The following is a 22,522-nucleotide window of genomic DNA, read 5'->3' on the forward strand; positions in this document are numbered from 1 at the left end:
CCTAGGCTAAATAATTCAGTTAGAAAGGTACTGTTAATAACTTTGGTATTGATGAAGATAGTTTGAATTATTTTGGGATTTTAACCCTTTTAGAGTAAACAATTACATATTTTATTCATATGTAACTGTTTAGATATGTTAACTCATAAAATTGAGGTTGTATTGCTTCAGATTAGAATAAACAAAAACATAGTTCTAGGAACTAGTTAGGTACTAATATATTTGTTTTAAGAAAAGAAAGAAAAAGCTTCCATTACTTCTGGATTATTGAACATATTTGTCCTAAAAAGTAATAAATCTATTGTTATTACCTGAAAATATATAACTGAACAAGAATTTCCTTATTTCACTTATATATTCTAAGGCTATATGAATCAGAAGTAATAAGAAATATAACTGGAATGTAACTTGATCCCATACAGTGTGTGACTATCAGAATGCAGTTACATTCAGTTATAAATACAGGTTTTTTATAGAGAACCATCTCTTAGTATAATAAATGAAGAGATATCAGGAATTAGGATGTCAGTCCATTGAATCTTCTTGGTCCATGGATGATGTGGCATAACGGCCTCTTTTGTGAGAATGATGATTCCCATTTTGTTCTGAAATTTTCTGGGTGCTGCCTGAAGGTGAAGATGATGCCATTCTTCTGCGTGTGGGAGTGTTGCTGCTTGTGGGTTCTGTCAGATTTAATTTTAAAAGGGTTTGTTGTAGTTCATCTGCTGATCTGCTTCTGTAAATTGTACCTTGGTAGTTAAATCTGACTGAAAAGGGGAAGCCCCATTGATACATAATGTTGTGGCGTTGCAGTTCCATTAGTTGGGATTTCATGGATCGTCTTTTAGTAATAGTAAGTTGGGATAGGTCAGCAAAAATTTGATAATTGTGTCCTTGAAAATTAAGTTCCTTTTTTTCTCTTACAGCAATTAGTATTTGTTCTTTTGTTCTGTAATAATGAAATTTTGTGATTATATCACGTGGGGGTCCGTCTTTCTTTTTGGCTGTGAGGGCTCTGTGTACTCTGTCCAGTTCTAAACGTTCAATAGGGATATCTGGCTTTAGTTCTTGTAATAGAGCAGTAATAGTAGATTGCAGGTCTGTCACAGTTTCAGGTATTCCCCTTATGCGCAAGTTTGAACGTCTGGCTCTATTTTCGTAATCTTCAAGCTTAGTTTGAAGTATTAGATTCTCTTCTTTTAATTGTTCCAATTCTGTTATATTTTCTTGGGTTGTAATTTCAATTTCATAAATTTTTATTTCTAAGGCTGCGGTGCGGTTTCCCAGCTCTCTTATTTCTTTGGTTAGGCTGTTTGTTATTTGGTCTGAGGTTTGTTTTAAAGCCTTATGAAGCATCTTTTCAAATTGTAATAATATTACTGGGGATGCTGAGGAGGCTTGTGGAGAAGTTTGTGAGAGGATTTGTTCTGTATCTGACTCAAATGGAGAGTCTTGCTGTGACATTTTCTGTCTGTGAGAGCGCCCTGATGCTGTATATTGTGAGGTGACTGGAGCTGCTTTAGTTGCAGTGAGTGCCTGTGAGCTCTTTGTGAGGTGATTTTTATTTCTGCCACGGCTTCCTCCCAGTACCATATTTCCTGCCCAAACTTTCACAGTTTGTTCCCTGGGGCAAAAAGGTTCAAATGGATACCTTTTGAGCCTGCAGGCTCCGCTTTGTCCTTCTCTTCTCTCCTCAGCGGTGCGGAGCTCTAACAATGCATGTCTGCTCCGCTAGGCTCCGCCTCCTGTCCCCCCATATTATTTATTTTCATACGATGATGTAAATTGCGATGTACTTTAGCTTATACAATAGGAGGGGGTTCAACCATTATTCATAAATAAATTGGAAGGTTAGCACTGCACTTTTGATTTAAGTGTAACAGGAAAATGTTTATTAAATGTTAGTAGGACAAACATACAAAAAAAGAAATAACCATTTAAGGTATACAAGTCATAATATACAGCGTATAGCAGGTCAAATGAAAACATTTCATTACCAAATGAAATAGTACATACAGGATATAGGATGATAGAAAAGTCAGTGTATTGCAGAATAATGATAGCAGTGTATGACTTATGCCGCGTACACACGGTCGGACTTTCCGGCATACTTGGTCCGGCGGACCAGAGTGTGCCGGACAATCCGCCCGTGTGTGGGCGGCGGCGGACTTTTCCGGCGGACTTCTTCCCAAAAGCCCGCCGGACCTAGATTTTAAACATGTTTGAAATCTTTCCGTCGGACTCAGTTTCGGGCGGAAAGTCCGCTCGTGTGTGTGCTGGTCCGACGGAAAGCCCGCTCGTGTGTAGGCTGGTCCGACAGACCAAATACGACACGAGGGGATGGTATTGCATCTCGCGCTCGCTGCAATAGGAAAAACAAATCTTCCTATTGCGGCGAGCGCGGGGCATACCAGGCCCTTAGGTCTGGTATGGATTATAAAGGGGAACCCCGCTACGCCGAAAAAACGGCGTGGGGTCCCCCTAAAATCCATACCAGACCCCGATCCGAGCACGCAGCCTGGCCGGTCAGGAAAGGGGGTGGGGACGAGCGAGCGCCCCCCCCCCCTCCTGAACCGTACCAGGCCGCATGCCCTCAACATGGGGGGTGGGTGCTTTGGGGGAGGGGGGCGCCCTGCGCCCCCCCCCAAAGCACCTTGTCCCCATGTTGATGAGGACAAGGGCCTCTTCCCGACAACCCTGGCCGTTGGTTGTCGGGGTCTGCGGGCGGGGGCTTATCGGAATCTGGGAGCCCCCTTTAATAAGGGGGCCCCCAGATCCCGGCCCCCCACCCTATGTAAATGAGTATGGGGTACATGGTACCCCTACCCATTTACCTAGGAAAAAAGTGTAAGTAATAAAACACACTACACAGGTTTTTAAAATATTTTAATAAACAGCTCCGGGGGGGGGATCTTCCTCCGGCTTCGGGGGTCTTCTTCCGGCTTCGGGGGTCCCTCCGCTTCATCTTCTCCCGGCGTCCGGTTGGTTCTTCTCCGCTCTCCGGCCTCTTCTCCCGGTGTCGCAGGTCTTCGGCCGGCCCCTCCGCTCTCTTCATGTAGCTCTATTGCGAGCGGAGGTCCGGACTTCTGGGCTTCTGGGCTTCTTGGCTTCTCTTCTCTTCCCCCAGATGTTGACACGACGCTCTCTCCGGCTGGACTGGTCTCTGAGGGCTGCGTTGTGACTTATATAGGCGGAGACCCCGCCCCCATATGATGTCACAGTCCCTGGGCATGCTGGGACTGTGACGTTTTAGGGGGCGTGGTCGACCACGCCCCCTAAAACGTCACAGTCCCAGCATGCCCAAGGACTGTGACATCATATGGGGGCGGGGTCTCCGCCTATATAAGTCACAACGCAGCCCTCAGAGACCAGTCCAGCCGGAGAGAGCGTCGTGTCAACATCTGGGGGAAGAGAAGAGAAGCCAAGAAGCCCAGAAGCCCAGAAGTCCGGACCTCCGCTCGCAATAGAGCTACATGAAGAGAGCGGAGGGGCCGGCCGAAGACCTGCGACACCGGGAGAAGAGGCCGGAGAGCGGAGAAGAACCAACCGGACGCCGGGAGAAGATGAAGCGGAGGGACCCCCGAAGCCGGAAGAAGACCCCCGAAGCCGGAGGAAGATCCCCCCCCCGGAGCTGTTTAATAAAATATTTTAAAAACCTGTGTAGTGTGTTTTATTACTTACACTTTTTTCCTAGGTAAATGGGTAGGGGTACCATGTACCCCATACTCATTTACATAGGGTGGGGGGCCGGGATCTGGGGGCCCCCTTATTAAAGGGGGCTCCCAGATTCCGATAAGCCCCCGCCCGCAGACCCCGACAACCAACGGCCAGGGTTGTCGGGAAGAGGCCCTTGTTCTCATCAACATGGGGACAAGGTGCTTTGGGGGGGGGGGCGCAGGGCGCCCCCCTCCCCCAAAGCACCCACCCCCCATGTTGAGGGCATGCGGCCTGGTACGGTTCAGGAGGGGGGGGGGGGCGCTCGCTCGTCCCCACCCCCTTTCCTGACCGGCCAGGCTGCGTGCTCGGATCGGGGTCTGGTATGGATTTTAGGGGGACCCCACGCCGTTTTTTCGGCGTAGCGGGGTTCCCCTTTATAATCCATACCAGACCTAAGGGCCTGGTATGCCCCGCGACGGGGCTAGCAAGGTGTCAATCTCGCCGATAAAAGCGGCAAGATTGACATCCTTTTCTAGTCCCGTCGCACCTGAGTCACGTTCAAAATGAACGGACTTGTCCGTGTGTGGGCAAGTCCGTTCATTCTGAAAGTCCGCCGGAACTCCGGCGAAAGTCCGTCGGAAAGACGGGCGGACTTAGCCCGCCGGAAAGTCCCGGCGTGTGTGGGCAAGTCCGTCCGTTTTAAAGTCCGGCGCACCTGGCGGACAAAGTCCGTCGGAAAGTGTGCCGGACCAAGTAGGATAGAAAGTCCGCTCGTGTGTACGCGGCATTAGGGAAACAGGGAGAAGTGGAACAGGGAATGAGGGGATAAAAAGAAAAAGGGGAAGGAGAAAAGGGAGAGGTGGGGGAAACAGGAGGAAAGAGCAGGTGAATATGAAGTCACACAATAACAGTATAGCACAGCAATCAAGGTTTTGCACCAAAAGTAAACCAAGTAAAGAACAAAAGAAAAAACAAAGGGGGGGGGCACATCAAGGGAGCCAACCAAAGAAGACCATAACTAATGGTGAAGTAGACTGAGACCCAAGAAAGAGTTAAACAGCATTGCCCTGAACATCTATCCAACTGGCCCATATTTGATAAAACTTCTAAGAACAATTCCTATTAAGAAAAGTACGTTTATACAGTGGACGGGTCCTATTGTTCATCTATGTACTGTAGGTGGGGTTGGCAATTTCCATTGCAGAAGACATGCATTTTCAATACCTACTTAGTGCCCCAAAAGCTAGATCTGGACATTTTTGTAACTTGTAGTGCTGTTGTATTTCAGTTCACGCTATTTTGGAGGACCAACATAAGAGCATGCATAATTGCAGTACTGTATGTGCTTTTACATCCACCTCCTGTGGAAACTTACTCTTTGTCTGTTGACAGAAATGGGCTAATTTATTGACACGGGAAAAAAAGTAATTTCATAAATGGATAACAGTTTCTGGCTGGAGGGTCAGAAATAGGGCGATATCTCCTTAAGAATGATTAAACTTCTATAAATTAATTAAGCTTTGGGGTCTTATCCTAGTGTTGACAAGAGGGATAGTAGTATTTCTGTCCCCATTCTGATAAACTTTGCATATAGAGTTTTCCAATAAAAATGGTTTTGTCAAAAGGAATGCATGAGCATGCACTGTGAACATCTGTGCTAAATCACTCTTGGATTCTAAATACCATTTGAAGATTTACCAGCATCAGCAGTTTAAGCTAATTAGGAATTTAACTGGAGTGTCTGGTGGACTGGGTGGTCTGGGGACCGTCAAAGTAAAAGTAATCATGAGTATGACAAAGTCAAAAGCATAGGTGCTTAAAAAGAAGTATGCACAAGGCCTTTTGGTCTAAGAGCGCAAGGCTAGTTTAAACATATAAACTCAAGAATAATTGCGCTTATTGTTAAAAAAATGTTGTGTAAATAGCTGCCAGCATCAAAACAGTGTGGTGCACCGTGCAGTGATAATATATAGATAATGGGTGAATGCAGCGCTATATATAATCAGTGACAGGATGACATACTCTCATCCTGTGTATAATTAAGTGGTAATTAATGCAAGTGATACTTAGGTTAAACAGTGAGCAAAGTAAACAGGCAATCTCAAAAAGAGATGAATGTAACACTATAAATGATTGGTGGCAAGATGACGGACGTGCTTGTATCTTATATATAATAGTATGTTGTTTAGAGCAAATAATGTTCATACAAAAATGGGCAAAATAGACAAACAATCAGAAATAACTAAAAAATGTCCATAGTGCTGAGAAAATCTGTTGACATGTGCAAAACAGTATTCTTGAAGTGGGATGGAAAGAAGCGAGTGTAGATGGTAGTTTCTATTCAAAAGGAAACCTCATGCACTCGAATCAGCATAAAAGGTGGCAGAAGTGAATACTCTTACCAGAGGGGATGGACACAGTCACCGTACGGTGGAGTGTCATGCGAGCTTTGGGGATCCACCGATCCCTGAGGTACTGTGCTGGAAGACCATACCGATAGGTTCGGTCCAGGACCACCGTAATTTGCAGGATGGTGTATGGATCCACATCAAATAGGAGGATGACCTTCAACGGCAGCAAGCTCCTGGAGATGGGAAGATGACTTTCAAAGGCAACAGGCTCCTGGAGGGGGCGGCTTCCACCTCATGTGAGTTGTATTGATAAGAAAGGAAAGAAAATGTCCACATAGGGCATGAATCCGATGGAAGATTATATGCCCCAGTTGAAGGACCATAGTCCGAAACATGTCGGGTTGCTGAAGCTTTTGATGTCTTGCTACCACGCAATTTTATTACCGATTGTATTACCAATTTGTGATCACTTTTTAGTCAAATATTTGTCATATCTTTTGGGATTTTTAATAAAACATCCTTCCATCGGATTCATGCCCTATGTGGAGATTTTCTTTCCTTTCTTATCAATACAACTCACATGAGGTGGAAGCCGTCCCCTCCAGGAGCCTGTTGCCTTTTAAAGTCATCTTCCCATCTCCAGGAGCTTACTGCCATTGAAGGTCATCCTCCTATTTGATGTGAATCCATACACCATCCTGCAAACTACGGTGGTCCTGGACCGAACCTATCGGTATGGTCTTCCAGCACAGTACCTCAGGGATCGGTGGATCCCCAAAGCTCGCATGACACTCCACCGTACGGTGACTGTGTCTATCCCCTCTGGTAAGAGTATTCACTTCTGCCACCTTTTATGCTGATTCGAGTGCATGAGGTTTCCTTTTGAATAGAAACTACCATCTACACTCGCTTCTTTCCATCCCACTTCAAGAATACTGTTTTGCACATGTCAACAGATTTTCTCAGCACTATGGACATTTTTTAGTTATTTCTGATTGTTTGTCTATTTTGCCCATTTTTGTATGAACATTATTTGCTTTAAACAACATACTATTATATATAAGATACGAGCACGTCATCTTGTCACCAATCATTTATAGTGTTACATTCATCTCTTTTTGAGATTGCCTGTTTACTTTGCTCACTGTTTAATCTAAGTATCACTTGCATTAATTACCACTTAATTATACACAGGATGAAAGTATGTCATCCTGTCACTGATTACATATAGCGCTGCATTCACCCATTATCTATAGTTTAAACATATGTAAAGTTGACAGCCGGAATCTGTTATTATTATTATATGGGATTTATATAGCGCCAACAGTTTGCGCAGTACTTTACAACATCGGGGAAGACAGTACAGTTACAATACAATTCAATACAGGAGGGATCAAAGGGCCCTGCTCGTAAGAGCTTACAATCTAGAAGGTTATGAAATCTACAGTGTATTATACCTTAGTGTCTGTAGATGATGGTCATTGTTTTCTTTTACTGGATTTATTACATAATATGGCTACCATATTCTACCTTCACTAATTCTTAAAATTTTATTTGTTGAAAACATTTTTAATTTTTGATTTGTGGGCCAGTAGCTGTACAATACCTTTGAGAACAGGGAAAAATTACTTTGCACTATACATATTTTATTGACACCTGTTAAAGCATAAACGGTCATATCAAGAGGTTCTCTGTAAACAAGAGCAGCAAATGTAATTACTTGGAGAGATAGAAGGAAAAATGGCTTATTCCACCAAATCAGCTGACACCAAGAACCTTTTCCTAACTATACACTGAGCTTAAATATTTATTTATACATGTGTTGAACCTAATTAAAAAAAAAATTTGCGTCAGTTTTGGTTTTGACCGCAACTCTTTGCGTCAAATTCACGTAGTTCTAATTTGCTCCACTTCTACATTGTGGCGCAACGCCTGCACCAAATTCAAAATGATATACAGACATACAGTATCTTATAATAATGGAATTAATTAGGACACATTTTCTTTTAGTGTATAGAGAAAAATTTTGCAAAAGTGTCTCACATGTGTCCTAAAAGTGCCACAGCATGTGTCAAAATCAGGTACAACTTCTAGACAGGTACATGAATTTGGGGCATGCTGCACCACTTTTAAAACGCATGCAAGTCACCAGCCTTTAATAATTCCTGGGTATGTGTCTTGAATCAGGCCTAACAGCCCAGGGTGTATGCTTGGGGAGATGTGCAAAATCATAACAGTGTACATAAAGGCTAAAAAATGTTGTGTGCTATGCAATACACTCTCAAGCTTTCAAATGTATGACAGCTAAGTGCTGGTATACCTAGAATATAATTGTATTTTCTCCACTCTTCTAACAATTGTTAGCTATTTTGCATGCACATTTTAGGTAGGAAACAATACAGCAATAAGTCCTCATGCACACTGGGCTTAAAAAAAAGACAGATTTTACAGATGTTTGTTTTTTTATTTTTCAGCCAGTAAAAGCCCCTTTATGTTAGCCCAGGTTTTCACACACACATGGGAATTTACAGGGGTATTAGTAGAGGAGTGTTAACAGGCTGAAAAAAGACACCAAAAGCACATTTTGTGAATGTGCCTTAATGCATGTAAATGTGTCTAAATGAGCCAAAACATTAGACACATTTTGAACTCTAATGCATTCCAACGGTCAGAAAAAATTAATGTTCTGGCCAATGGAATCCATTAACTTTCAAACACTTGACGTACCTAAACGCACCCAAAACTCGCTTGCAGTATGGGGCTTTAGTCTCATTTTTAAGCAGCTTTTCTCCTGCCAAGAGTTCTGTCTGGCATTCAGAGGAGCAAAGCAAACACTATGTGCACGAGGCCTAAGTGCCCACTGATATCACTAAAGGTAATTGTAAAAATATGCTGAAAGTGAAATAGCCATAGTGCATGTTTCATGATGGGTTTGCAGGCTGTAAATGCGACAAGCGTGTGTACACTATTTCATATGCTACTACTGCAGGAAGCCTATCCTATTGATAAATAACCATACTTTTGCTGCCATAATTGTATTGCCATCACAACAATGAGGTTTGTTTTAGAGCTGTTCCTTTATTTGGCATTACATACATTACTGGACAATTATGGTGCCTTTTACATTAGGTTTGTGTTTTTGTTTTTTTTAAGCCGTATTATTAACAGATAAGTTCCTTAATGCAACATATATGGGGTCCGCAAAAATCTCCTTTTCTGATGTTCAAAATGTACCCTGCTGTCTTAGCCTGTAACACTCGCACTACACAGGAATGTTCAGTGCCATTGTAGTACACTAAGTAGATATACACAGCAGCATAAACCACATTCTGTATATTCATATGTCTAATGTGATATATGCTATTGTGCTAATCTGCTGTCCTCTGGAACAAAATAATGAATAAAAATAAAAATAAACTAAGGAATGTGCATTCTAGTTAGATTAGGACCACCAGTGTAAATACAACAGTGATCAGGGAAGTATCCACTTTACAATGCTAAGCAGCTCACAATCTTTAAAATCGTAAGTATGTATCTATTTAATTAAAATTCAATTCAATCTAAATTCAATTTGTAAGCTTTTAATACAACAAAAATAAGACCTTGACCATCCAATTACTGTAGCAAAATAACCACCAACAAAAAGTTTTCACATTTAAAACTGAAAAAGTGCCTTGAAGATGTTTTCTATACTTTCAGGTTCTACCAGGTGATAAGTTATAGCATCTTATTTTAGCCGGGCAGGAGGACGCAAAAGAAGCGGAGCTGAGGACTTTATACAAAACATCAGCAAAACTTGAGCATCGTTCTGAAGAAGACTTTTAAGTTCGACTTTTGAGATCACGATGGTGAGCTTTGCTGTCCCGAGGAAAGAGAATCTGACAGAGATGAAGTTATGTGATTTCATTTCAACGTACATCGCATTCCCCTCCAGGTACCATGGTTTGAAGGTGACCAAATAGTCTTGCAAAAGACTGTCTTTTACAGAACTGTGTGTTTTGAATGCTTTAACTATTTTAATGCTTATTTAAATTTTGTAAATGTTGGCTATGTTTTTAATGCTCAAAGAATTTTACTTTTTTATGATTTTATTTTGAATGGTTACATTTTCTTGTTATCTGTTTTTATTATTTTTTTTATGAATCCAAATGTCAACAAAAATTAAAATGATATTTTGTCTAAACTAAGATGGTGTCTATTTTTAATTTCTCAGCGTGATATGCCTGGATTACTTTAACTAAATTCAAGCTTCAGCTTGAACTTCTTTTGTCTTTGATAGATTTCATAAGCTTTGTATTCCTGTTTGTGTTGCCATGGGGAGAAATGCCCTCACTTCCTACAGTATTCAGTAACTGGTAGCACCTGGGGCAGAAAGTCAGGGTAAATGTTCCCAATTAGGAAACACTTTTTTTTAGTTAGATTCCTAGGTTTGCTTACTGTATGTGCATATTGTGATATTTTATTGACTTTCATTGTTCATTTTACTCTATAGTATAAAGATCTCACACATTTCAATTAAATGCTTCACATTTTGAACCAAACTATTTCTGTTGGATGCCCTATACCAGAAAATATATTGTTATGACTAAATGAATATGCTTTTACATGGATTTCATCTGTAGCATGTGAAGGGGAAATGCATGCAAGATCATGACATTAATTACTAACAATTACTAATCATAACCATAATTACATAATGACAGTTACTGATTTAAAAGCAATCAAGCCTTCAAAGCGGGAGTACCTTGTTTTTGGCATCCAGCGGTCCTGTTGAGTAACATGTGTATCGTGGATCTCTCCATGATGTTATGTTGCTAAAAACAAGTCCGTTTGATTCAGATATCCCTTGTTGGCATCCAACAGACAACAAAAGAAAAGGCTGGCTGACATACAGGGAAACTCTTGCTTAGCTATGACTCACATATGTGGAAAAGCCATAACAATTATCTACTGGTATTAATTTCCGAAGCACAGCTGCCAATATATTAATCACAATGTGTTTAGTTTTCTATTATAGATACAGCAGCTATCCTTTTACATATCTACATAATCAGAATTCCTGGAAAACTCTGTTGAGGTGATATGTTTTTATGCAAGTTCTCACCTTATAAATATCAGGCTTTCTGTAGAGATTGACGCCAGTTATTGCTATTACACATAATAATTTAGAGTGGAAGAAACCTGTAGGTGTGCTTTTTTTTTTTTTTAGTCGGAAGCAATAGGTTTTAAAAACTCTGGCCTTGAAGTTCCTCAGAGCTTGGTTCTCCTTTCTGCTGGAGCCAAAAGGAGATGATTACGCAGAACAGCAGCTCCTTCTAGGTGAATAATGAAGTCTGAACAGCCTGTCATCACGAAACACGCCTTTCTAGCACGAGCTGTGTTAATTGCTGTAATCAAGATCACCCCTCCTTCAGGCAAATTCTACCCATTTTATTAATAATCATAATTTATGTCTTCATGGTTTGCTTGTACTTCTATGGCAACAGAGTGATTAACTTCAGGTGTGTAAGAAGCCTGGTTTCCAAATGGAATTATGTATTTGTCACTTTATGTTTCCTTCATCCTGGCTCAAAGCAACACCAGACATTAGGATCTACTAGCATTGGTAGCAAAGGGTAAAGTAAGACAAAACAGCAGAAATGTTTAAGTTTGAGAATGATTATTATATTCATTCTAATGCTTTCTTTAGATCTGAACTTCAGACAGATTTACAAAAACACCAGTTTAAATAGTTGTGTGTCGATTAAAAATAACTGAATGTATTTTGAAACCAACTAGTGTGAGTTCCTAAATTCAACTTGATACAGACCTTTGTTATCCACTGTGCAATAAAATTCAGACTTGGAACAGGAGGGTATTAGAAGCCATTCAGTATACAATTGTGCCAATATAGAACATGCTGACAGGAGGACAGAGCAGAGACATGACCTCATACACCTACAGCTGTTCCTTCCCTGTTCAAGTTTATCTATAGCCATTGTTTGTAGTTTTGTCCCTTGTCAAGTTTTACTGCAGTCCAAGGCTCTATTAGAATGATTTCCCCTTACTCACTGCCACAGGGACCGTCTTTTCACCAGAAAGGAAGTGAAGGGAATGCTCCAATAGCAATAAAAAACGGAAAATTGAATATCAAATACTTACTGCAATTTTCCTTTCCTGATGAGCTCCATTTAAGCACAGTGGTAGGCTGACATGGTGCTGTCAGGAAAACGGAAAATTGAATATCCAATACTTACGGCAATTTTTCTTTCCTGATGAGCTCCATTTCTGCCTTCCACTGTGCTGCCATGGAGCTGTCAGGAAACAGACAGTTCTAACATGCTCCTGCATAACCAAAAAAAAAAAAATGTCTGTCTGTGTTGCAGTAAAAAGTCTCCTTCACTCCCTGCCTGGTAAAAAGGTTGTTCTCGGGACAGCAAGTAAGACCCCTTTCACACTGAGGCAGTTTTCAGGTGTTTTAGCGCTAGAAATAGTCTCTGAAAAGCGCCTGAAAACTACCACCCATTCATTGCAATTGCAGTGCGCTTGCGGGACGTTAGAAAAAGTCCTGCAAGCAGCATCTTTGGGGCGGTTTGGGAGCACTATAAATATTGAAAAGCCATTGAAAAGTGCCGCAAAACAGGTCTTTCCTTTTATTTAAAAGGACGTGACCTTAAAAAAAACACCCCGCTAACACCCGAAAAGTGCTGCTAAAGCGACCGGTGCTTTAGCGCTGTTTTAGCATTGCTTCAGTGTGAAAGGGGTCTAAAGGAAAATCTTTCTAACACTCAGACAGCCTTAAAACCTTTCATCTATCCCCATGCTATCAAAAAGTTAAAAAAAATAAGAAATAAAAATGTTGTAGCTATAGATGGACTATAAAGCTGGCCACACATAGATTTTTTTTTTATGTTTAGCCTGTGGGATAAACGGGTAAAAAAAAAAAAGCTAAACATTGTGGACAGATAAATCTTCCACTGTGGATATTGTATTCTTACAGCCAGCACTATCAGCTGTCAATATGCCCAATCACTGCCTGCACCCGATTGTATGCAGGTGCTATTTAGCCAATTTTTTCCACCTGGCTCCTTCAATTTTCTAATCCAAGAATGTTGGGCAGGAGACAGTCAGCAGAGCCACTCATGGAGTGAATTTTGTCCAGTTCTTAAAAAAAAAACAAAAAAAATAGCAGGACAATATCAATTACCACAATTTAAATTAATTATTTTTAATCCTAAATCTTACTTTTGTTTCAGTGCATCCTAGATCCCAGGCCTTTTAGGCCATTTAAGTGAAATTCCACCCCAGTGGTCCTCCCTAGAATTCATGATCAGATCGTTAATCAAAGTACGTAGCCTGACAGGCCTGAAAGAAAGAAGCAGTTGGCCCAACCCCCCTCCACTTGAACCACATCAGGCCATGTGCCCTCAACACTGGGAAAATTCCTCACCCTGGACACCCTCTGGAAAAACATTTTGTCCCCATGTTTATGAGAACATAGACTTCTTCTCCACAACCCTGGCCCAGTGAATGTTGGGGAATGTTGGGGTATGGGGGGGCTGATTCTGGAAGCCCCCTTTTAAATAGGTAACCCTGGGTACTCACTCACAAAAACACTGAAAAGTAAATAAACAAATGCACACTCATTAGAAAAAGTCCTTTACTATATTAAGTTGTTTGCCTGGAGTGCAGCTTTAAAAATTTTTTTTCATATAAAATTGTATAAATCTCGTGTTAAAGAAAACCTGTATTATGAAAAACGTGAAGGCTACCATTACTGACCTCCCTCTAAAAAATTATAGTTCACTGACTGTTTCTGATTGTAGTCAATCTTGAGTCACTATTCCCATTCAATCATGCAAATCAGAAATGTCAAAATGAAGACAGAACCTTTTATCTGCTTACTTGTTTCAGGTTAGTCACTCATAGAGAACTGAATCTGCTCAGGTAGATAACTAGCATTTTCAAAATGTAAGGTCAGCAGTGGCAGCTTCCATACCCCAACAGTACAGGCTTTCTTGAAATAACAGCTTTACGTTCTGTTACTTTACCACAATCCCGTGTATAGGCTTGCAGATTTATATGTGTGTAAAATATGTACTTTATGCATGTTTCAATTATCCTAAAATGGAAAATGGGACTTTTGAGGCACAACATTTTTGTACTTAAAATACACTATTTTATTACTTCACATTAAAATATAAAGACATTACATACAAAAAAGCATTCTCATATTGCAATATGTGATCAAGAAGGGCCAAAGTTGTCAGTATGATACATCTTGTCCACATATGATGATCAATAGGCTTGATGCGTTTCCTGGACTTAGTCCACTTCTTGAGGAGCCAATGGTACACAAAATTGTACAGCATACAATCTAAATAGAACAATATTTTATTATTATAAATTATTTATACATAATTCATATTCACACCACCACCCACTGCATTGACATAATCACCACAGATGTGCCTAGAATTGCTGGAGAGGGGAATAGATCCCTGTAAGTGAAGCAAAAAACAGGGACTAGGAAGGTTAAAGATGATACAGTACAGAGGTGTAATGAGCAGAATGCTCATTACACTTGTATCACTTGCTAAATCAATCAACCAGCCAAGAAATGGTTGACATGGCAGCAGTGATGGATATTCTGGTAGTGAAGGGGTGATATGCTTGAGTCCTTCACTAGCTACCAGATCCCCACATTCTGGGACCGGTTTCGCTAAAAAGAATACCTAAGGACCTAGCCTGAAGTCACAGAGAAAGGAATGTAGATGGGGGCCTCGGGAAGGAGCACAAGCATGGAGTTATGGAATTATGGATAAAGTGTGTTTCCTGTGTTCAATAGCAACATACAGAACATTGTTACTGGGAGAAGGTGACAGAAGTGAGATGACGGAACTACTGAGTTGGTGGAGACTGGTACATGGTCAGTGGTACCAGCTTGGAAATGCTGCACACCTGGGAGTGGTGATCTCTGACAGAAGTTGTCCGAAGGGCTTAATGTTAACAGTGTGAGAAGTAATGCCCATGGATTACAAGGAGTTACTGCTAGCTTCTAGGTCTGGAGTCCTGCCTTAATGTTGATTTCATGTGACCACAGCTGTTGCCTAAGGTTTAGGCAGTAGCGAGCGCAGTTCAACAGTGACCCTGCTAGGGTGTCTTTAGCCCGCCCACAAGTTGATAGCCTTCCATGGCTTCCAATACCCTCTCTATGGTGAAGACACCCAAATCTATCTGTTTACTCATCAGCTCACCCCTTCAATCTTCTCACAAAGTATTAATTTACAAACTGACATATCAGTGTGGATGTCTACTACTGACTAAAACTCAATGTTTCCAAAACTGGGCCCTAGATGTAATCCTGGACTCTGACCTTTACCTTTAGCACCACATCCATTTAAATCTTGCTGACTTCACTATCATAACATTTCCACAATATGTCACTTCTTATCCAATAGCACCACCAAGCTACTAATTCACACTCTTGTTATCTCTTGCCTCTACTTTTGCAACTCCCTCCTCATTAAAGTGGATGCAAACCCTCACATATACCCAGTGAAGTGAACAGGATCAGATGATACACAGGGATGAAACAAATCTCCCTACATAAGATTTATTTGCATATCTGCTGTCTTCATGTGTATATATTCTTTAGAAAGTTCAGATTATGTTAAGAGATTTTCTCTTCCTGTTCAGCACTGCAGTGAAGCCTGGGCATACAGCCAAGACAGCTGATTGGAGGAAAGGGACACCCCCCTCTCCTCACAGGTAGAGACTTTCAGAGCTGTTCATTGAATAGTTCAGCTTTCTGCTAATCTATTTATAGCATCTTCCCCAACACAAACCCCCTTGATTTTTGCTCACCCAACACATACAATTCAAAATACAAACAACATACAAAGCCATGCACATGTTACATCACCGATCTTGTCTCACCCAAACTGTCCTCTTCACTCATCTTAAGACCACCTATTCTTTCCCCACCTCCTATGCTCACCTTCAGGACTTCTCCAGAGCCTCTCCCATCCTCTGGAACTCCCTACCACAATCCGTCCAGCAATCTCCTATTCTTTCTGCCTTTTGGCAATCCAGGAAAACTCATACCTGCAGGGAAGCCTATCCTTATTCTACCTAACAACTAAACTTTTAGTTTAGTAACTAGGGTGAGGCCCAAAAATGGAACCAATATGTGGTCAGCAGAGGCCTCCATTAAATAAAAAGATGTTTCCAAGTGGATTCTTCAGAAAGGTCAGTATTTTATATTGTTTACAAAAACAGCTTAAAATGCCACATTATCAGGAAAAGGTGCACAGTACACTCTAAAGCAGTGGTTCTCGATTCTTGTCCTCAGGCTCACTAACAGGCCAGGTTTGCAAGATAACTGAAATACATGACAGGTGATATAATTTTCTGCTCAGTGATTGCAGTGTTCTAGTCTGAATCTCTCCAAGGTAATACTTAAAACCTGGCCTGTTAGTGGGTCCTGAGGACAGGAGTTGAGAACCACTGATCTAAAGGGTGGGATTCATGTGCATTCCTTCAGCCCAAAGAATACTGTATTTTTACTTTGTCTGCAACTCATCCTCACACAGTTATTACATTTTTGTATCACTTAACCTCCCCTTTTAGATTGTAAGCTGTCATGAGCAGGGCACTCCTAACCCCCTTGTGTTTATTTGTATTGTAACCGTACTATCTCCTTTTATATTGTAAAGCACTTTACTATATAAATTCTGTATAATAATAATACAATAGTAACAGTATGCACACTTACAATTGATTAGTTGTATATACAGTATACTTACCAATGACAAAAGGTTAGACAAAACCATTTCCTATCTGAGTAAGTACATTACTAGGTATGGAAAAGCTGTTAAAGTAAACCTACTAAGAGGATAGACAAAGGATGAACTAAGTAATTACCAACAATCTCTTAACTGAAGTTTGATGGTTCTTCACATGTCAAAAAGGTCATGCCATTGCAAATTAATATGCATCTTATAATTTTGTAAGGCTGGTTTCACACTAGTGCACTGCAGTTTAGCCGCAGCACAGGTAAATGCATGATTTTAATGTATTTTTCCTGCAGTGTTAGTCACAGTCCCAAAGCCTATTAGGTTGTGCGACCTTACCATGGTTTCTGAAAGTGCACCAAAAATGCAGCATGCAGGATTTTTTGGTGCACTTTCAAAAAACATGGCAAAAACGCATGACCTAATAGAAAATCTATGGGAACATGGCTAAAACCGCGTGCACGAAAATTGCGGATGCACAAACCACAGTGCAGCAGTGTGAAACTGGACTTAAAGTTACACTTAAATGTAATGAAATATGGCAAACGAGTTGCAAAAGTTATTCAGTTAAGGTTTTTTTTATTTTACCTTTTTGTCTGAGCTTAGATATGCTTGTAACAAGCATGTTTAAAATCAATTAGTGTTAACTACAGTTTATACTGCTTTGACCAATCTTAAAGCAATGCCAAATCATGTTCGTGTCAAACACCTCCAGAAATATCAACATGATTGCACATCTTTGTGCCAATAGCAAAAGACTGACCTTGCCTAAAAAACGTTATATCATTTGCAAGCAGAACAAATAAAACAAGAACTAGTACAGAGCCTTGTGGTATACCACCAGCAACTGCTCTCTGTTCCAGGTGAACCCCATTTTCAACCACATTGTGATATCTATCCTTTAGCCAACTACATATCCATGGAATGACCCAAGGTTTTAGTCTTAGCTTGTAAAGCTTTTATATGAGATCATTATGTGGAACAGTCTTAAGTTGAAATAAAAAAAAGACGAGATATAGTAAAAAATCAATCAATCAGATTAGGATGACAAGATTTGTCCTCTGTAGTCATGCTGCTTTGGGTCCATCAAGTTGTGTGCTTTTAAATAAACACTGATCCTTATTTTTAGGAAAGATTCCATTAATGTTACTACAATAGATGTTGAACTTACCTACAGCCCTTACTACCCTTCCTGTGGATAAGTACAATATTAGCTGCCTACTGTCATGGTGAATTTCAATTGTTAGAAAAGATTGATTAAAAAGGCCAGTTAATGGTCCACAACTAAATCATTAGTTTCTCTTAATACTCTGGGATGAATACCATCAGGACTAGAGATGAGCTCAGCATTTGGTCTGAACACAACCTAACTTGTTCAGTCGTTTATCCAAACCCCCAAACTTTTAACCAGAAGTCAAATGTCATATACAGTAGCGGTATTTCTACTGCTACTATATATGACATCTTTTTTCATGTCAATGGTTGCTATAGAAGTGGTGAGTGCTGGCATCCACCGTGTCCTTAGCAACTAGTGGGGTCACCTGGTCCATTCATTTGCTGGGTAGGAATCCCTAACCATGCAAACAAAAGGCGGGAATAGTGGCTAACATCACTGACCAAATATGGTCATGGGCATATTTGGTCAATTATGTCAGCCACCATCCCCGCCCCTTTGTTTACATTCCACATGACAGCTAAGGAGGGTCATCATTAGCAGCAGGGTTTGAGGTGGGTGTGTATGGGTCAACAGGATTGGCAGGTTTTTTTCTTTTCTTGGGTATCATTCATCATGACTGATGAGGATATGCTTCACTGCTCTTATGATGGACTTGCATTGTTGTATTTTTTACATTTTTTTAATGGACTTGTCAAATGTTTGTGTGTGTCTGTTTACTATTGTCTTTTTTTGTGAATGAGTAGGAGTATGTACCCTTACTCATTTATTTGTGGGGTGGAGAATATCTGGGGGGCCCCCTTATCCTAAAGGTGGCTTCCAGATTTTAATAAGTACACCACCGCACCACCACAATCACCAGACCAGGGTTGTGGGGAAGGGACCCTTTCCCTCATGTTGGAGGCATTTGGCCTGGTATGGCTGAGCAGAGTCTTGCAAGGTTGTGTGCTCAAAATAAGGTCTGGTCTGGTTTGCTATGTATCTTGGAGGTTTACATATATTGTTAAATTACAAAATAAAGAAAGCTTGCAGGAAAAGCTAAATTACTAGCATTTTTTCTTTGTTAATGTTACTTTTACTTGCTTTTTTCTTTTCTTTTTTTCCTCATGGGTTTCCTACCAGATTAGCCAGTAATTCTCAGCCAGCTTAATTCCTTTTTAAATGACATGGGGACCCCCCAAAATACATAGCAGACCCTCATCCTTATTCGGAAAGAGGTATTTTTCTTCCGATTTTCTGATCATGTGTACTAGGCCTAAGGGTCTGGTATGAATCTTGGAAGTTTATATATGCTGTTTTAATAAAGAAAGCTCGCAGGGAAATGTAAATTACTGGAAATTTAAATGGCATTTTTTTTCTTTGTAAATGTCAGTAGTACTTTGCATACATCTTAGGAGGTGTGCCACTTCATGCACAGCTTTTTAAAAGGAACAGTGCAAAATAATATTTCCCAAAAAATGTCCCCCAGAGCAGTTTCTATCCCCCCATGCCCTTTTTTGCCAATGCCTTGCCCATTAGCCTTCAAAATGGGAATAATTAATTTTACATATTCGGCTCCTATTGACTAAAATGGGGTTTTGGATTTGGCATTTGAACTTGTGATATGTTTCCTGAATGTTCCACTAAGCAAACCTGGTTGCATTAAGCCCATTCCTAATTAGGGCTCATTGCTTAAAAAAATTAGCTAATATGATTCTCAACTTCTCAGTGTCATTCTTTTCTGAGAAAACTGAACATAAGTAATTGTTTAAATGGTTTGCTGCATCCAATTGTGGATAGCTTTGGGAAGGGTTGGAGCCCCTGCCAGGCTTTTATTTCTGTCTGTGTGGCTCCTGGTAGGACTCACTTCCTGAAGGTCCTCTAAGACTGGAAGGGAAGGGAAATATTCCCAACAAGACATGGGCAAACCGAAAAATACCGGATGGGGTATAACCTTTACCCACTCTATCCAACAAACAATATGTATATGTATATTTTAAAATTACCTATAAACAGTCACCACTAAGAATTAGACGCCTTGTGGTTTGGAAAATATAACGCTAGAAATTTTGTTTGTAGGTGGTACAACAATATAAAGCAAAATACATTTTTACATTAAACTGTAAAACCTCTTGTAATTCACTAGCTCAATGCTAAAGAAAGGTACCTCTATATTTACACAGCTACTTCTGAGTCTGTGAATATCCCACCTGTGCATTACTTTCTGTTCGGACATTTTATAGGGCCTAGAGTTATTGATGCACAATTTAACTTTTAAGTTGCATTTTTTTCATGGTTCATTTTCTGACCCATACTGACTTTGCAATGGCCCAGCACTGCTAAAATATCACGATAACCAATAAAATGACACTGCTCAAGAAAGTAAACATTTCAGGCTATTCAACAAAAGCCATATTGTAAAATTGGCACTTTTCTTGATTTTTAAGCATTTTGTGGGAATTTGAAACAACAAAATAAATAGATTTTTTTTAGACTAAGAAGCAATTTTCTTGCAAGCACAGCATAGATTTTAGAAAAATCATTGCAATAGCTATATAGCTACATCACTAGAACAAGAGCTTAACCCTCAAGCGTATACTACATTCTATCTGGGTAGGTTAATTTTTAGTGCCTATGGTTAATGTTCCAAATTTGCCATCAAAAACTGATTTTTTTTTTCCATAGTTTGTCTTTTGACACCTCACCACCTTTGCATTTTTTACATTGATAAAACACTTAGACCACTGCTAACACTTGGACACCACTAGGGGTATTTAAAAACTCACACTTTTTTCTGTTCTGCAGATTTAGTGGAAATGTTGTATATAAAACGTATGTTTCATGTCAATTCTGCTCTAATTTAGCATGCACATTCAGCCTTCAATTGAATTACTATGTACAATGACTGTTTTCACCTGAAGTCTACCTTCACCCTTCAGTGACACAGTGAGTGCAAATTTGGTTGGCTAGTGGTTAAGCAGCAAACTTAGCACCATACATTTTTTCAGTTTGTTTGTGCTAAGTTGTAGCTCTAGATCTTTCACACCACCTCCTTCCTCTGATATCCCATGATTATCAATATGAGCTTTTTAAAGATGTGTTTTTTTTTTATTTGTTTATAGTGTACAGGTTAAACTGACAAAATAATATTTCATGCCTTATTTCATGAATACTGACAGCATTATATCAAAACATATTCAATAGTCATGATGTCTATCTCCACAGACAGTAGAATGACTATAAAAGTGTATGAGTAAATGCACCCTAGCATTCCCAAATGTTATCAAACAGTTGTTGCTCGTTTCCGAGATCATAGGCAAGTTTTTATAGCCATAGGTTAGAGTTTACCAGTGTTTTCTAGGGGCAAAGGTCAATTCCACATTAAAAGGACTAATTTCTTATGATAAAAATAGAAAGCATGTAGCAGCATCTTAGCATATTTAGAAGGCAGTAGGTCCCAGTGACACCCAATAAGCAGGTTTTGGGGTGAGAAAAAATAAGAAGTCCCAGTGCTAAAGAAAAAAGTAATTACGGTACCTTTTAACCAGAGTTCCTGCAACAGTGGAAGAAATTGACAGCTTCTCTACAGCTTGAGAAACAAGTTGAAGAAGAGCATAGAACTAAATTAGTATGGGTGTGATGAACTTGGTGAAACAGTTTCAAAAGTATTACTCTACCTTTAGAGGACCCTTAGAGCTTTTATAGGTATCATCAAATTCAGACAATTCCGGGTATGTGAGATAAATAAGTAGTGTGGACCACCTAGCTTGAAACTTATGATAAACTGTATATGTCTGGAAACTGCACCAAAGACAGAATAATATGTAGATACTAATTTAAGGGTATTTAGCCTTCTTAATAACTGTTCAAGTGGGGTAAAGGGTCAATAGGGCACTTTGTGCTTGACATGGTGAAACAATAGTTTTAATGGAAGCAAGGCTGTTCCGGTAGTTGAGAAAAAAACTTAAGATTCTTAGAGGAAAGTAGGGGGGAGAAGAACTTTATACCTAATAAAGATCAGCAGTGGGCATCGGAAACAGGTAAGGAGTTTGACTATAAAGGGTTATGTGGGGATCTTAACCATTTCTCTTTAGAAAAAAGACTGCCACATAACATAGAGGAAAATGGAAAGGGTGGTACTAAACAGAGTTGTTACTGGAAAGGGGAAATTAAATAAATTAAATACCTGTATACTACAATATGTAACAATATGTAACAATATGTCAAAATATGCAGTACAAGCATTTGCAGACCTTGGAACAAGTCATCCTGTGTTCTTTTCACCAGTATATTGTCACCTGACCGACATGTAGTAGCAAAAGTTGCTTCTTGCCACCTTTACCTTTCCTCCACCTAGATCTGCTACATAAACCACCTCTCTCACCACACCACCAAAATGACAAAAATTCCAGTCTCGACACTCTCCTCCATCTAATGGCACCTCTCTGGAAACTCACTCATCACATTGGAAACTTTGGGTAACTTCTTAGAGATCTTCTTCCTTTTGAGCAAGTCATTGTTTATATGCAAGGAATGAAAAAAAGTCTATATTGTAAATCCTTTGTCAATCATGTCATCCAGTGATG

General features: G+C 40.0%; 1 protein-coding gene across 4 annotated transcripts in view; it reads left to right on the plus strand.

The window, feature by feature from the left end:
• Window positions 1-10,108, plus strand: part of CRLF1 (cytokine receptor like factor 1) — a 240,440-nt gene extending 230,332 nt beyond the window's left edge. For 2 of the 4 annotated variants that reach the window (XR_012235660.1, XM_073595878.1), the window contains exon 9: window positions 9,708-10,108. Coding sequence is in view for 2 of the 4 variants with exons in the window: in XM_073595987.1 (XP_073452088.1) it covers window positions 9,708-9,731 (24 nt within the window). In the remaining 2 variants the exon portion in view is untranslated. The remainder of the gene's footprint in view (window positions 1-9,707) is intronic. The other 2 variants (XM_073595987.1, XM_073596071.1) reach the window with 2 other exon arrangements.
• Window positions 10,109-22,522: the final 12,414 nt, after the last annotated feature.

This window comes from Aquarana catesbeiana, linkage group LG01 (assembly GCF_042186555.1).
Source record: "Aquarana catesbeiana isolate 2022-GZ linkage group LG01, ASM4218655v1, whole genome shotgun sequence".
In the NCBI taxonomy this organism is placed as follows: Eukaryota; Metazoa; Chordata; class Amphibia; order Anura; family Ranidae; genus Aquarana; species Aquarana catesbeiana.